This window comes from Megascapheus bottae, chromosome 1 (assembly GCF_031878675.1).
Source record: "Megascapheus bottae isolate mThoBot1 chromosome 1, mThoBot2.hap1, whole genome shotgun sequence".
Taxonomy (NCBI): Eukaryota; Metazoa; Chordata; class Mammalia; order Rodentia; family Geomyidae; genus Megascapheus; species Megascapheus bottae.
The window spans coordinates 33,450,991-33,465,323 of record NC_143509.1 but is presented as its reverse complement, the minus strand read 5'-3'; the positions used below and the strand labels follow the sequence as shown (position 1 = coordinate 33,465,323).

Genomic DNA, 14,333 nt, shown 5'->3' with positions numbered 1-14,333 from the left:
ATTGAAGTTCAAATCTACCCAGGTACTAAAGAACGTGTGACTCTTATCTCCAATTAATCACTAGAAAATGGGAAGTGGGGCTGTGGCTCAGGGGTAGGTCAGTAGCCTAGAGCTGAAGAGCTCAGGGACAGAGCCCAGGCCTAAAGTTCAAGCCCCATGACTCCAAAAAAAAAAATAAAAGTCAACAGTATATTTGAGGTGAAACTATCTACTCAATCTTTTGTTTTTACATGTTTCTTAAGGCTTAAAACAAAAAATAAAACTTAAAGAATTTTAATATAATTAAGTAACACGAATTACTACATCTCTCAGTCAGAAAAAAATGTTCCTCATTATGGTGATATTACAGTCCTTTTTAATAACTTACTTCAGTTTGTCTTTGGTGCATATTTGCCAAGAGATTTGATTTCTCTAGAAATGGTGACTTTGTTTTTCAAAGCTCAAATTCCAGAACTCCCAAAAGTACCAGAAGATAAATTATTCTTCTCTTAGGTCTTGTCTTGGGACATTCCTTGGCTCTTTAAAAAGAGTTCCAAATGTTCAACTTACTAATGTATAAATCAGTTGAGAAACATTACTTTTACCGAGTTTGGGAAATTAAATCTATGACTCCAACTGTATTAACCATTATAAGAAATACATAGATACGGGACTGGGAGTTTGGCCTACTGGTAGAGTGCTTGTCTAGCATGCACGAAGACCCGGGTTCAATTCCTCAGTACCACACACATAGAAAAAAGCGGAAAGTGATGCTGAGGCTCAAGTGGTAGAGCTCTAGCTTTGAGAAAGTCCAAGGACAGTGCTCAGGCTCTGAGCTCAAGCCCAGGACTGGCAAAAAAAGAAAAAAGAAATACATAGATACGATGGTAACCTGCAATTCATTTCCCAGGGTTCAAAACCCCAGTACAGCAAAAACAAAATAGATGAAAAAGTACTTTATTTTATTTTCCTTTTTATTATGAAAGCAAAACAAAAGCCAGGGAGAAGGGTCTGGCATGACCAGAAACATGGAAGAGTAATTTCCACCATTTCTTACTCTGTGGTTGTCTAGGATGTCCTTGTGAAAATCAAGCTAAAACTGCTTACATTGGATTCATTTTCAGTAACTGATATTTACAAGGCGTCTACTGGAAACAGCACTAAAAATCTTTACGAAGATGTAAGGTAATTTTGCATGCACGCCAGACACAAAAGTAACATTTTAAAATGCAACATTTGAAATAGAAAAGCAAGAATCTTCCTACAGGTGTTAAGCCACTGTTAGCAAACAGTAACGTGCATGTTCTCTTTCCCAACTGACTGCCAAGCCAATCCAGGCATGGAAAGATGCAACCTGCAACAGACGCGATAGCAAGCGCATCTCACACTATGTTTGAAAGGGCGAGGCAAGGGTCTCCGACATACTGAAGCCACCCACGGATCCCACCCCTCCCGCCGGGATACCTTCCCATAGGAAGGCGGTGAGAACCAGCCCCGTGTCCGGTATGGATAATCTGATCATGGCCCAGCATCCCTGGAAGTCTTTCGCATTGACCACTGCCTACTTGAGAGAACAGCTAGCACTTCCTAGCTCCTGAATGGTGTAGCAAAGGGAAAGTGAGCTGGGGCCAGTGGCTCACGCCTGTAGTCCTAGCTACACAGAAGGCTGAGATCTGAGGATCACTGTTGGAGCCCAGCTCAGCAGGAAAGGCCAGGAGACTCCGATTTCCACTGACCCAGCAAAAAGCCCAAAGTGGAGCTGGGGCTCAAGTAGTTAAAGCATTAGCACAAAAGTTCAAGAACAGTGCACGGGCTTTGAGTTCAAGACCCATAATTGGCATAAAGAAATTAAAAAGCTACTTAATTAATTGATCCATGGCATAATTAAAGAGACTACCAAATTGTTTTATTTTCCTTGTTAAAAATAGAACTACTTTCAGCTGAGCCTGAAAACACATAGATTCTACAGTGCATTACACAGAGAAAAATCTATTTTCTTTCTTCAAAATTGTACATATTTCAATTGAAAATTTGGCACTTCAGTACTATTTTCTGGTTTATCTAATGTGTACAAACACCGTCGATTTTATTCACCACCTGCAGACCAGGAACCAGAATTATTCAATTACTACTTGCACAGAAATGACGAACCTGCGGCTCGGTGTAAAGTGCACCTTTGATTTCTTGCGCTATGGTTTGGGGATCGGCAGAGGGGCCCTTCAACAATTTTCCTCTTTTTCAGTTGCTTTTCTCAAGTATTTTGTCAGAAAGCTGAAAAACACAGGGGTAAAATTTGCAGAAAGAAAGCAGCAGACTTCAAAAGACCTGAAATATCTGAAAAGGATCCCAGAGCCAGGAAGAACCACTCCGAATGGTGGAAAAGAAGAGAAAAAGGAAATCCATACTTGGTTATACGTGAAAGGTATTTTGTCATTTTGGGCATGAGATGGGAGGACGTTAGTTTAGGTCTGCAGAACCGGGGATCAGCTGGTAAGTCCCAAGGGCAGGGAGTGGTCATGAGACCAGAAAGGAAAACACTACTCTGTCCACTTTTAAATACTGATGTGGGCCAGGTAACACCAAATTGACAAAGACAAAGCAGTAGTAACATGTTTAAAGAGAAAATAGTTTAAGGAAAAACTTCAGGAATTGGAAAAAGAAAATAAAGAAGATCCACAGACGGACGGCCTTGAATCAAAAGTGGCTATAAAAGTGGAGAGTCCAGAAATGCTCAGAAATTACTTTACCACTCCTGTGGATATAATATCTAGGTAGAGGGTACTGACATGCCAAAATAGCTTCCTTCCATGTTTTTTTATATTCTCAAACTAAATTTAAGTTCGTTTTGTATTCTCAAAATAATTTAAATATTTTTCAAAAAATATTGAAATCTTTCTTTGAAGCTTTATCTTGGCAAATGCACAGAGGAGGAAACTACACAAAACTATTCACATAAGAGGTAAAAAAGGAGGATTTTTCTGAAAGTTTTTCTTGACATTTCCCCTCCATAAACATTGGTAGTATTTTTTTTCTCAGTACTGCTTCATTTAGAAATTCAACTTACTAAATTGTGTATGTCTGTTAATATTGTGTATTTATGTGACTTTATCATTATGTATTACAAGGAAGGGTTGATTTAGTCTGTTTTCTTTACAATATTGTGATAGCAATAAATTGAAGTATAACAAATGCTTATCAATTAATGAATTAATAAATGAGGTAACATGATGGCACATTATGAAGATGAAGCTCAATATCTTTTTTTGTATGGCTGGTTTGAATGAAGACTTTTGAGTGTCTAAGGATAGAAGTATATTTATGGTCCCAGAAAAAATAACTTGACTACACATGAGGGAAAATTGTACTGTCCATTTTCCGATTTTAGTTCCAATCACTGTGCTTATAGTTCAAGAAAAGAATAACCCATATATTTCCAAGTTTCTCTAAGAATATGCCCCCAAAGAGTATTTGTGAAATAATAATATTATGAAAAATGATAATGATAAAAACTTACAGAAATAATGATAATAGAACCAGGTGCTGGTAATCCTAGCTGCAGAGCACACTGAAATCTCAGAATACTGAAATATCAGGATCAAGGTTCAAAGCCAGCCTGATCAGAAAAATAATCTAAGATTCCTATTGTCAAATAACCAGCAAAAAGCTGGAACTGGTAGAGTTCAACTCAGAAACTAAATGTGGCCAAATAATAGTAACAATTAAGCATTATTAGAAGTCATAATAATATGGATGGTTGTATTTTGAGATCTTTCAGTCTCTGGAATATAGGACCACACTGACCCATTCTTCTGCAAACAAGGGATTTTAAAGAACTTTTAATAATAATGGTATTTTAATAAATTCCATTCTAAAACTTTGGTGAAATTGTCCAAATCTGTGTTGTTGCATAAAAGGAAATGCCCTTTGCTGAATCAGCTATACAATAATAAAACAAATAACCCTACTATTGTTCAATGAGCAGGAAATAATAAACAATGATCAATATGATGCAAAGAATTTTAAAAGGAAGATGCTTTGTGATATCAATTGTTTCCTAACCTATTGTTTGACAATATGGTCTCACTGAGAAGATATTTAAATGTAAACTGCAAAAATTAAGGAGATGGATACACAAAGATCTAGGGCAAAAAAAAAACTCCCTGAAATGGGAATGAATTTGCTGTTTTTGAAAATGGGAAGATGGTTAGAACAGAGAGGAAGACTCTTTTTGATGAACGGAAAGGTACAAACCAGTACTTGCTCATTGCAGTTTTACTTGATAAGGAAAGAGTTAAAGTTTGGAGAGATAGCATTAAAAGATATTAAGCATAAAAGTGAACTGATTTCATTTAGGTTTGAAAAGATAATCTGTTTTCTTTTTTAACATTAAGAGTGGTAGGGGTAGTAAGAATGGCAGGTAGGGAACCCAAGTAAAAAGTGATTTGATTGAAAGATTTGATTGGTTAGGAGGAAAATGGAAAGAAGAAGGATTGTTTTGAACCAACTCAGTGAGGAAACCTGATGAACTCCATTTTGAGCATATAGGACAATACAAACTGAGATCAATTTACTTTTTTTTGGCCGGTCCTGTGGCTTAACTCAGGGCCTGAGCACTATCCTTGGGCTTTCCCAAGGCTAGCACTCTACCACTTGAGCCACAGAACCACTTCTGAATTTTTCTGTGTATGTGGTAGCAAGGAATCAAACCCAGGGCTTCGGGCATGCTAGGCAAGCACTCAACCACCAGGCCACACTCTTGGCCCCAACAATCAACATTTTTTTTTTTCCAGATAGAGTGTAAGGACAATGACATCAGCACAGTGGCATGAGGCAGAGAAGCCTTGCTAAGTATTACCACACAATATTATTTGGCCTGACTATGAATTAGTTCATCCTCCTCTCTACTCATTTGTTTCTAAACATATGAAATGCGGGAAATAAAAAGCTGTACTTTCTAGGTTTATTTTAGAAAGGTACTAATGATGTCTCTGAAAAGTGCTCATGTTACCTTTTTGAATATAATAAATCCTTAATTAATATTGTTCTTATTGCTGTCATTGCAATGATTACAATGTGAAACAAAATGAAATAAAGAAGCCTGAAAAATTCAACACATTTCAGCTTTGTTAAGTGTAAGTTATTTATCAGACATCCACAAGCAGAGATTGGTAAGGGCAAATGTGCAGAAATCTAGATTTGTATGGAATTCTTAGTCTTGGAGATGCGTATTTTGCATTTATAGGAGTGAATCTCTCTAGAAATCACTTCTACAGGTACAGTATTGAAAGCTATGCAGGAAGTCCCTAGGGAAATCTTTAAAATGCAAGAAGGAAGAACTACCAGCTCTGCTTAATAGCACTTTAGTATTTAGAGTTCAGGAGAGGAGAGAACCAGTGAAAAAGAGAAAGAAACAGAGAATGGGAAGAGATAAGAGATCCTGGATTGGTGTTAACTGGGCCAGAAATGACCTAGTTAACTGTGCCTAAGGCTTCAGAGAGATCAAGAAAGTTAAGAGCAGGGACTAGACTAATTTAAAGGGTCTGGGGACTCTAGACAAAGGCTTTTCTCAATAGGATCTGGGAGTGGTAAACAGAATGTTAACTCCTGAGAAAGCTGTGTTGAGTCTGGTCATTTTTGGAGAATGGGCACAAATAACTATAAAGTTGAATTTCAACTAAATCTATGTAAAATATATTGCTTGTGTACTTTTCTGTTTATTTTAATCCTTCACTAGTAGGCAGTAAAAGAGATCATATCAATCTTGTTTACAGAAAATCTTCAATAATTAGCAAGTTGCTTATGCATACTATTTTGAATGAATAGCCAATGAGAGAATGTACTTTAAACACATTTTGTATGCTTTTATCCAGTACTTACATTAGTCGGCATGCTTACTTTCAAATTATTTCTATGTTTTGGCATAACTGAATGGTTGGCATTAAAATAATTTGGGAATTATAAGCAAAATCAAAATAATGAACAATTTATTTTCCATAGAATCATTATCTTTGTGAAGTTTGTCTTTTCTCAGTGAGCTCATCTTAGCATTCAATCAAACATTGATTTCCATCTGACTCTTATTATTATAATTCAGTTCAGACACCTGATATGGGAGAGAAGAAATCCATGGACCATGTTAAATGTGCATTGTTCTAAATTGCCTTTTAGATTTATTGAACTAAAAGTAAAACTTCCACATACCTTAGCTCAATTTCAATTGATTACTTCTCTACTGAAATGTCATTCTAGAAGTTCTGATCATTTATTATTATGTTATTGGGTTTTACAGAAGACAACTAAACATATTTTGCATCTTCTTATCAAGTCTATTACAAATCACCAGTATTACTCAAAGTCCCAAATACAACAAACACTCTTTAGTGATATATATGTGTATATATATATATATTTCCTCCATAATAGCATATTTCCTCTATGGTATTATAATGATAATAATTATAATAATAAATATTACTAACTTAATACAATATCCCTTCTCCTGTGTTCCTTGAATATGAAAATGTGATTTGTTGTTATATTGATTGTTACAACATATATGTACATTTGTCACAAATTATTTCTACTTTTTCAAGAAGAAATGTGAACAAAGAAAGAAAGAAAAGAAAAATTGCTTTCTCACTTCCCTTCAGTTTATCACAGAAACAAACCATTATTCATGGCCTTGTTGAAGTCATACCAATTTATTGAATGGACTTCAAGGACAGATTTATTCTGTTATGTTTCCAGAGCACATTTACAGCCACAGTAAGGCATGATAATCATATGAAATTAGGTGTTTGATTACATTTTCTTAAACACAACTTTACATTTGAGATTTTCTTCTCTTTTTTTTTGTCTTTGTGTACAGCACTGGAAGTTAGGTGTTTGAGACAGACAGTAGCAAAAATAATGCAAAAGCACAATTGAAATGCTGAAACAGTGGACTGCTTGAGGAACTACACCTGCTTTTCTTTTTAAATTAAGAATCCTTACATTGACTTCAGCCAATCTTCTTGATACTACACTGGTACATTTAAATATAAATCATGGCTGCTATGCCTCATCAGTCTATATAGCATTTCATACTTTTTTATTTGTATTATTCTAATTTTTATGTGTCAAATAACTATCTAAATGAATTAATAGGCACACATTATAAATATAATGTAAAGGATTAACAATTATTCTCCATTGATTATTTTCCACTCAATAAAAGTGCTCTAAAAGTAGGAACGGTGTTGTTCTTAGTACTTCCCTGAGGAATTAGAGACTACTGACACAACTTCACCAAGAGCATGATTGAACTCATGGAAGTAATAGGTATTAGAATACTCAAAGCATTACTATTGCTAGACAGCATAGATAGAAAAACCAACAAATCCCATTAAGGAACTGTAACAAAAAATAAATTTAGTTTATTCAAGTTGGTATGCTATAAGGCTAACCAAGAGATAAAGATGAATTAGCCCTACTAGACCCCAAAAAGTAAACAAAATGTAGTTCTTTAAAAACAAGTAAATGAGACAGGGTTTCAACATATTTTTTCATGAGTATTTAATATAGACAACATATTCCTAAATAAAATATCTATTTAGCACTTTATCTCAAACTTACCAAATTATCAGATAAACAGTACTTCTAAAATACTTCAAAATTTAAAATTCTGAATTCAAATTTTGAATTCTGAATTGCAAAATTGCCTCCACAACATCCATATCAGACAAAACTATCATTAAACTATATCTGATGAGAATTTTTTTGTTTGCCTATGTAAAAGCTCATTATGGTGAATTACATTATCATGTGAATAGTTTCCGTTTTCAGAAAAATTTAGAAGCCAGTACCCCATCCAAACTGTGAACAATTGATATTACTCTGTCTTCCAGATATTTCTCATAAGAATATAGAATTTCTCTGGTTACACTCACAACATTTAATGGTGGCTATTTTCCTCTTTTAAAAGAAGCAGTAAAACTTGTATAATGGAAGGGGGATGGGAGGGAATGATTAAGAGTTATTTGTCTAATTAAATTACATTGTCTATGTATAAGGACAAGTCAAATTGAAACTGTTGCACAACTAATTGATGCTAACAAAAAAGTATGAAGATAAAAGAGCACATAATCCAAGTTGTTCTCCTTAAGTTACCATGATGACCTTTTTACAATCCAAGCACTAGAATATTGCTAATCACCCAACTAACAATTAGAAGTACATTTTATAGGACTACAGAGATGATGTATTATGTACCAGATATACATGCTGAGGGAAGCAAATGTGAAGTGTGTGTCAAAATGTAACTAGCAAGAAGTGAGAAAGCCTAAATGGTCACTGCCAAATAGTTTTTACAAGGAGAGAAATCAGATACCACACAGTCATTGAGATGATTTATGTTACAACTCCACGCGCAAGCCCAAAGGGGATTTTAAAATGTATTATCTTTAAGTATGTGCACAAAAAGGTTCAAATCAACATATCCATTAATGAGTCCAAGCATCTTGATCAAGGCATCTTGATGGCTATGAAGGCATCCACTACTCTTGCTATCTATACAAACATTGCCTATTCCCTCATGTTTCCTGGCTCTATTTGACTTACACTGAGGATTATGACAACATTTCTCTCCTCTTCCCTCTCTATTCTTTGCCCTATTCCCCTTAAACTCCAGTTCTCACAGCCATCCATGTTTCAGCTTCCCGATATTCACTTGGTTAAACTGTCCATTCATGGTTCAGCATGGGATTCCACCCCTGCACACACCATATTTTAATCAATGTGATTGTGCATATATGCATATGGCCATGTGTGCACCTGATATATGTTGATATTCAATCTAACTCAGCCATTTCCCTGAAAATGATATATTATTTTTCTTCATAGATGAATAAATTTATATTGTGTATATTATATATATAATATAATTACATATCTACTAAGTAAAATATATGAAATTAATTTCATATAATTGCAAATATCACATGTAATATAATAACATAAGTATATATCATATATGTAATATAATTACATATATAACAATTACAAATGTGTGTTATATATGGTGTAACAAATATATCAGTTTCTTGATTCACTTTCCATCTAAGGCATATAGATTATTTCCATAACTTGGCTATATGATATAGCGTAGCAGTGAGTATGGATGTGCATGCATCTTTATTATATCCTTATAGACTCTTTGAATAAATGCCCAAGAGTGGCATGGCTGGTTCAAGGAATAGTATTATGGTAGTTCCATTTCTAGTGTTTTTGAGGAATATCAATAGTGCCACAAAATCATTTCAATGGATAATATGACTTCTTTTCATGAGACCATCAGAGCAATGTTATTAGAAGAAATATTTTATTTTCCTTTATGCTGCCCCTACTTTGAAATCTGCAGGGTTTTTTTTTAATGTGAGATGCTTTAGACTAGATTATTTAAAGAATGTTTAGGGATATAAATTTTGTAGCTTAATTACTATTCTATTTTTATTTATCACCAAAAAACATCAAAAGATGAAACTTATACACTTTCCTCACTTGAATGGCAATATCAAACAGATTTGTCTGCCATTCCTGTCAGAACAATTGTATTATAGTTCTGTAACTTGCATACTGGAGCCTGGAATTAATTTCCTTCACAACAAAACACCGGAATTGAATAGAATTCAGGATTTCCTCTGATGTGGGTACAAACCTTTCTTTAATTAATTTAAAAAATTTATTAAAGTAAAAACTTGACAGAAATACTTTTAGATCACATGCTCAAGAAAGCATGGCTTACCTTGTTACCATTAAATAAGTTGTATACAAACACCACCACAAAATTCTGCAGCTCTCATTGTGATGGCTCTTTGTGACTCGCTGCTGGTATTGATTAGTATGTGCCACTTATGAGAAGGTTGCTGAAACAAAGGTAATTTCTGTCTCATGAACTAATCCATTTAAATACATTTCTTAAGGCCCAAGACATATCTCTGGAAGAAAGTGATCAGAATCCATTCATTCTAGAATTAATGTCCTAAAATATCTATAAAATTATTTACATACAGTTTTGCATTTTTTCATATTGAAAGAGCAATAAAGGACAAATGTGGCTATTTCTAACAGGAGAAACAAAAAACAAAACCCAGAGTGCAGCTAAGCCAGAACAAACATTAACAAACGAGAAAGGCAACAACACCAACAGTGTGGCATTGTACAGACCAAGCACTTGGATATGTTCTCCTTGTGTTTGGCTTGTTACTTTGTTGTTCCACAACCCCAGCCACAGTTTGGAATATAGGCATGAATGTAGGATTCAACTTGGATCAATGCCAAATTCCCAGGAGTTCAAAAATACATCAGAGGGCCGGGAGTTTGGCCTAGTGGTAGAGTGCTTGCCTAGCACGCACCAAGACCCGGGTTCGATTCCTCGGTACCACATACATAGAAAAAAAAAAAAAAGCTGGAAGTGGTGCTGAGGCTCAAGTGGTAGAGCTCTAGCCTTGAAAAGTCCAAGGACAGTGCTCAGGCCCTGAGCTCAAGCCCAGGACTGGCAGAAAAAACAACAACAACAACAACAAAAAAAAAAAAAACCAAAAAACAAAAAAACCCACCAGAAACAAAAGTCTTAGAAAGAAAGTAAAGTAGATCAGAAAAAAATGAACAAAGCTTCTGCTACTGTTACAATAAAGTCCATTTTATGGATTTGTGCTATATGGAAGCTTAACTAATAAATGAGAAAGGCACTATACGGACTTTTAAAATAAAATGCATGTCTATGACTAATTGGATGTTCAAGCCTTTAAAACTTTTTAACACTTTACTGGCATTTAATCATAATTTTCAGCTTGAAAATTGGGCGCAACTCAGAGTTACAACTTAAGAAATTCAGGAAACTAAGAGAGTAATGACTAACCAATTCTACTATTGAGATGAAAAGCACTGTAGATATTGAAATCTCTCATATTAATCCATATTGATCCAGAAGGATACAAATAACATGACTTAAGGACAAGCATGAGTGTATCCATATACCTACCAATATGAATAGTTTTCCTTCTTGACAACACACTTGTTTCTGCACATTAAAATTATTAAAATACCTGAAACAATACATAACATGACCCTGAAGTGGAACTAATGTCTGCTTCAACAGGACAACAAACATGTTTATGCCTGTCTTGAAATGTCTACTCTAATCCAATTTCAAAATAGCAAACTAGAAAAAGAATAAGACCTCACAAGCATATTGTTAAAGACTATACTTCCTGAATTCATATATACTTGATTATAAACATTAATCATATTACATTTGCAAATAAACCAAATATAAAATTATAATTACACTAGTTAGAAACCTGGCAAAATATATATCTAAATGATTATGAAACAGTATATAATCATATTTCTCATTCAAAATACTTTAGAAAAAACAAGGAAAGAGCTCTTTGTCTAAACAAAATGATTAATTATACCTCTAAGTGTGTAGGATAGAATGAGATCTTGAGAACAATTAAGATTAAAGAATGGATAAATTGTGATCTTCTATTAAATTCCATTAACTAAAACACAACAGATGACACTTTTTAATAATGTAGTGAATTTACTCCTCAATTTGTTATAACAAATTTAGATTGGTTAACATAGCAAAATTTATCTTTATCAGTTAATTTTTTACCATTGCTAGTGCATTCCTCAGACTACAGGAAAAAGTACTCTGCCAATAGTATTTTTCCATAATTTATTTTTCAAAACCAAAACTTCAGCTTTATGATTCTTTAGGTACAGTATACATTAATAAACTTTCTGTCTCTTATTGAGTTCATTGCATGATTTTCAAAATTAAAGAACATAATCAAATATATTCAGAGAAAATTCAGGGTAATGATAAGTGATCATTCCTGAAAAGTAGTCCATACACCACATATTCTGGAAAAGAATATAAATTTGCTTCTGAATTTGTGGCAAAACTCAGGCAACTTGTAAACATTAACATTGCAAAAAAGGAAGAATGAATGAATGAGAGAAGGAGTGAATAAATGATAAAGAAAAAGTAAGAGAAAAAAGAAGGAAGGAAGGAAATAAAGAATGAAGGAGGAAAGGAAGAAAGGAAGGAAGGAAGGAAGGAAGGAAGGAAGGAAGGAAGGAAGGAAGGAAGGAAGAAAGGAAGAAAGGAAGAAAGGAAGGAGAAAGAAAGAAAGGAAGGAAAAAAGAAAGAAAATTAGAGGAAGAACAAAATTTGTCCAGAGACATTTTAGTAAGGTCTTTCATGAATCTGTTAAGTGAAACTGAATGTACTTTCTGCAACAATGTGAATTATTTCATTACCTGTCAGTTTCACACTTGAACATCTTCCCTGCTCGTTGGTACATGATGTATGAGCCTTTATAGAACTCCTCGGAACTATCAAACAGTTCAACTCCCAAAAGTCAAGGAGCATAGCACAAGAGTTTAAGGAAAGTAAAACCAATGTCAAAAGAGAACAATCATGTATTTAACAGACCAAATGAGAAAACAGAAAAAGGGATTCCTTACCAAGTACCCCAAGTCGATAGTTGACTGTGATTACAATCACGTTGCCATAGCTTGCCAAGACACTGCCATCGTATAAATTTCCAGTACCTTCCATGTATGACCCTCCATGGATATACACCATCACTGGCTTCGGACCCCCACTGTCCCGAATATCTGAAAAACAAATGGTTGCCAATTGTTCTTTTCATCAAACAAGAAGAAGAAGAAAAAAAGAAACAGTGACTACAGTTTCCCACTTCTGGGACAAGAGGGAATGATTTTAATACAGGTTTTTAAGTTGCTGTTATTCTTAAAGTGTTTCTTAGGCAACTCATTTTAAGTGCTACTCAAGGAAAGAGCAATAGGCTTCCATTGTTTGCTACATTAAATTTGATTTACAAGTATAAACTGAATTGCAAAATGTGGTCAAATGGAAAAGAACAAATTTTAGTGTATTTTGATTGAGTCCTGAAGTGGCAGTTACACTAAAAAGGAAAAAAACAAAACAAAACAAAACAAAAACAGAATAACCATGTCTTTGAAACTAGTTTTTATAAGTGTTATAGGTCTCACAAGGAATTTATGAGCCAGAAACTAAAGGAAAATGATATCATCATTATTGTGAGCAAAACAAGCAGTTTTTATACCTCTCATTTACTTGTGGAACTTTGTATCAAGGCAATATGTTTGATGACATTGTCATTTGTGCTCCTGATTATGAGCAAAATTATAATATTGTAAGATTCATTCCAAGAAGTCTAATTTTACAGTTAAAGTATCACTGAATGAAGGTTGACTGAGTAAAGTCATGTATATGAATATTGTTATATTTATGAGGATGTTATTTGAGTGTGGTTCTTTACAAAAACAGGCCAATTCATTCTTCCCACATACCTTAACATTTGGGAGAACAACATAATATATTTTTCTGTACTTCTTCTTGTAGCTAATGTACTCTTCTTACCTTTATTCTGGTTCTGTGTTCTTAGTCAGGCAGTCATAAGGAAGCTAAATTCAAATATAAAATGTAATAGTTTGATGTTAAGATTTCTTTTAGTGCTAAATATTTAGCATTTGATTTTCTAAGGTCTATTGACCCAACCTACAATACTTCAAAGCTGTCAAATTAATGTAAAAAGAAAAAAAGAACAACATTAATCAATGCTAAATATGTACTGACTCCTACAGAAAAATTATAACCTATATATTGGTTCTATCTTAAAAATTCATATGTTGGCTGTGAGTTTGGCCTAGTGGTAGAGTATTTGCCTAGCATGCATGAGAACCCAGGTTCATTACCTAGGTACAACATGCACAGAAAAAGCTGTAAGTGGTGCTGTGGCTCAAGTGGTGGAGCCCTAGCCTTGAGGAAAGCCCAGAACAGTGTTCAGGCCCCGAGTTCAAGCCCCAGGATTGGCAAAAAATTTTAAATGTTATATGTGTGTATATGCATAACTATAATTATGCCTAAAAATAAAACATTGCTATTATATGGATGGCCATGTGCTCTTTATTACAAAATTAATATTATTTTGCTTATTTTTCTGACATCTATATTGAAATTATCATTTAAAAGTTTTATTTTTACTTTAGTTTTTAATTAACTTTAATTATCTTTAACTAGTTGTTTATGTAAGTTTGTAAGTATAATTCATCTTGTTCAGCCTCACACATTTTATCACTCTCTCTCTTAAAAGTATAGATTCTATTCCTTTTAGGATGTTTTTTACTTTTATCAAGTTAAAAATCACTTCTGACTTTAATAGTGAATCAAAGTCTTTCCAAATGGACTGATATACAAGTCTGTTTGAAAGACATAGCAATTAGAGTATTTTACATTTCCTTAAAATAAGGACTAA

The 14,333-nt window shown here is 34.0% G+C and overlaps 1 protein-coding gene across 6 annotated transcripts in view; it reads right to left on the bottom strand.

Moving 5' to 3' along the window:
• The window catches only part of Nlgn1 (neuroligin 1), an 899,947-nt gene that overhangs the window by 462,734 nt on the left and 422,880 nt on the right, over positions 1-14,333 (bottom strand). For all 6 annotated transcript variants that reach the window (XM_090342307.1, XM_090342313.1, XM_090342299.1 and 3 more), the window contains one exon: positions 12,496-12,648. In XM_090342307.1, coding sequence (XP_090198433.1) covers positions 12,496-12,648 — 153 coding nt within the window. The remainder of the gene's footprint in view (positions 1-12,495; positions 12,649-14,333) is intronic.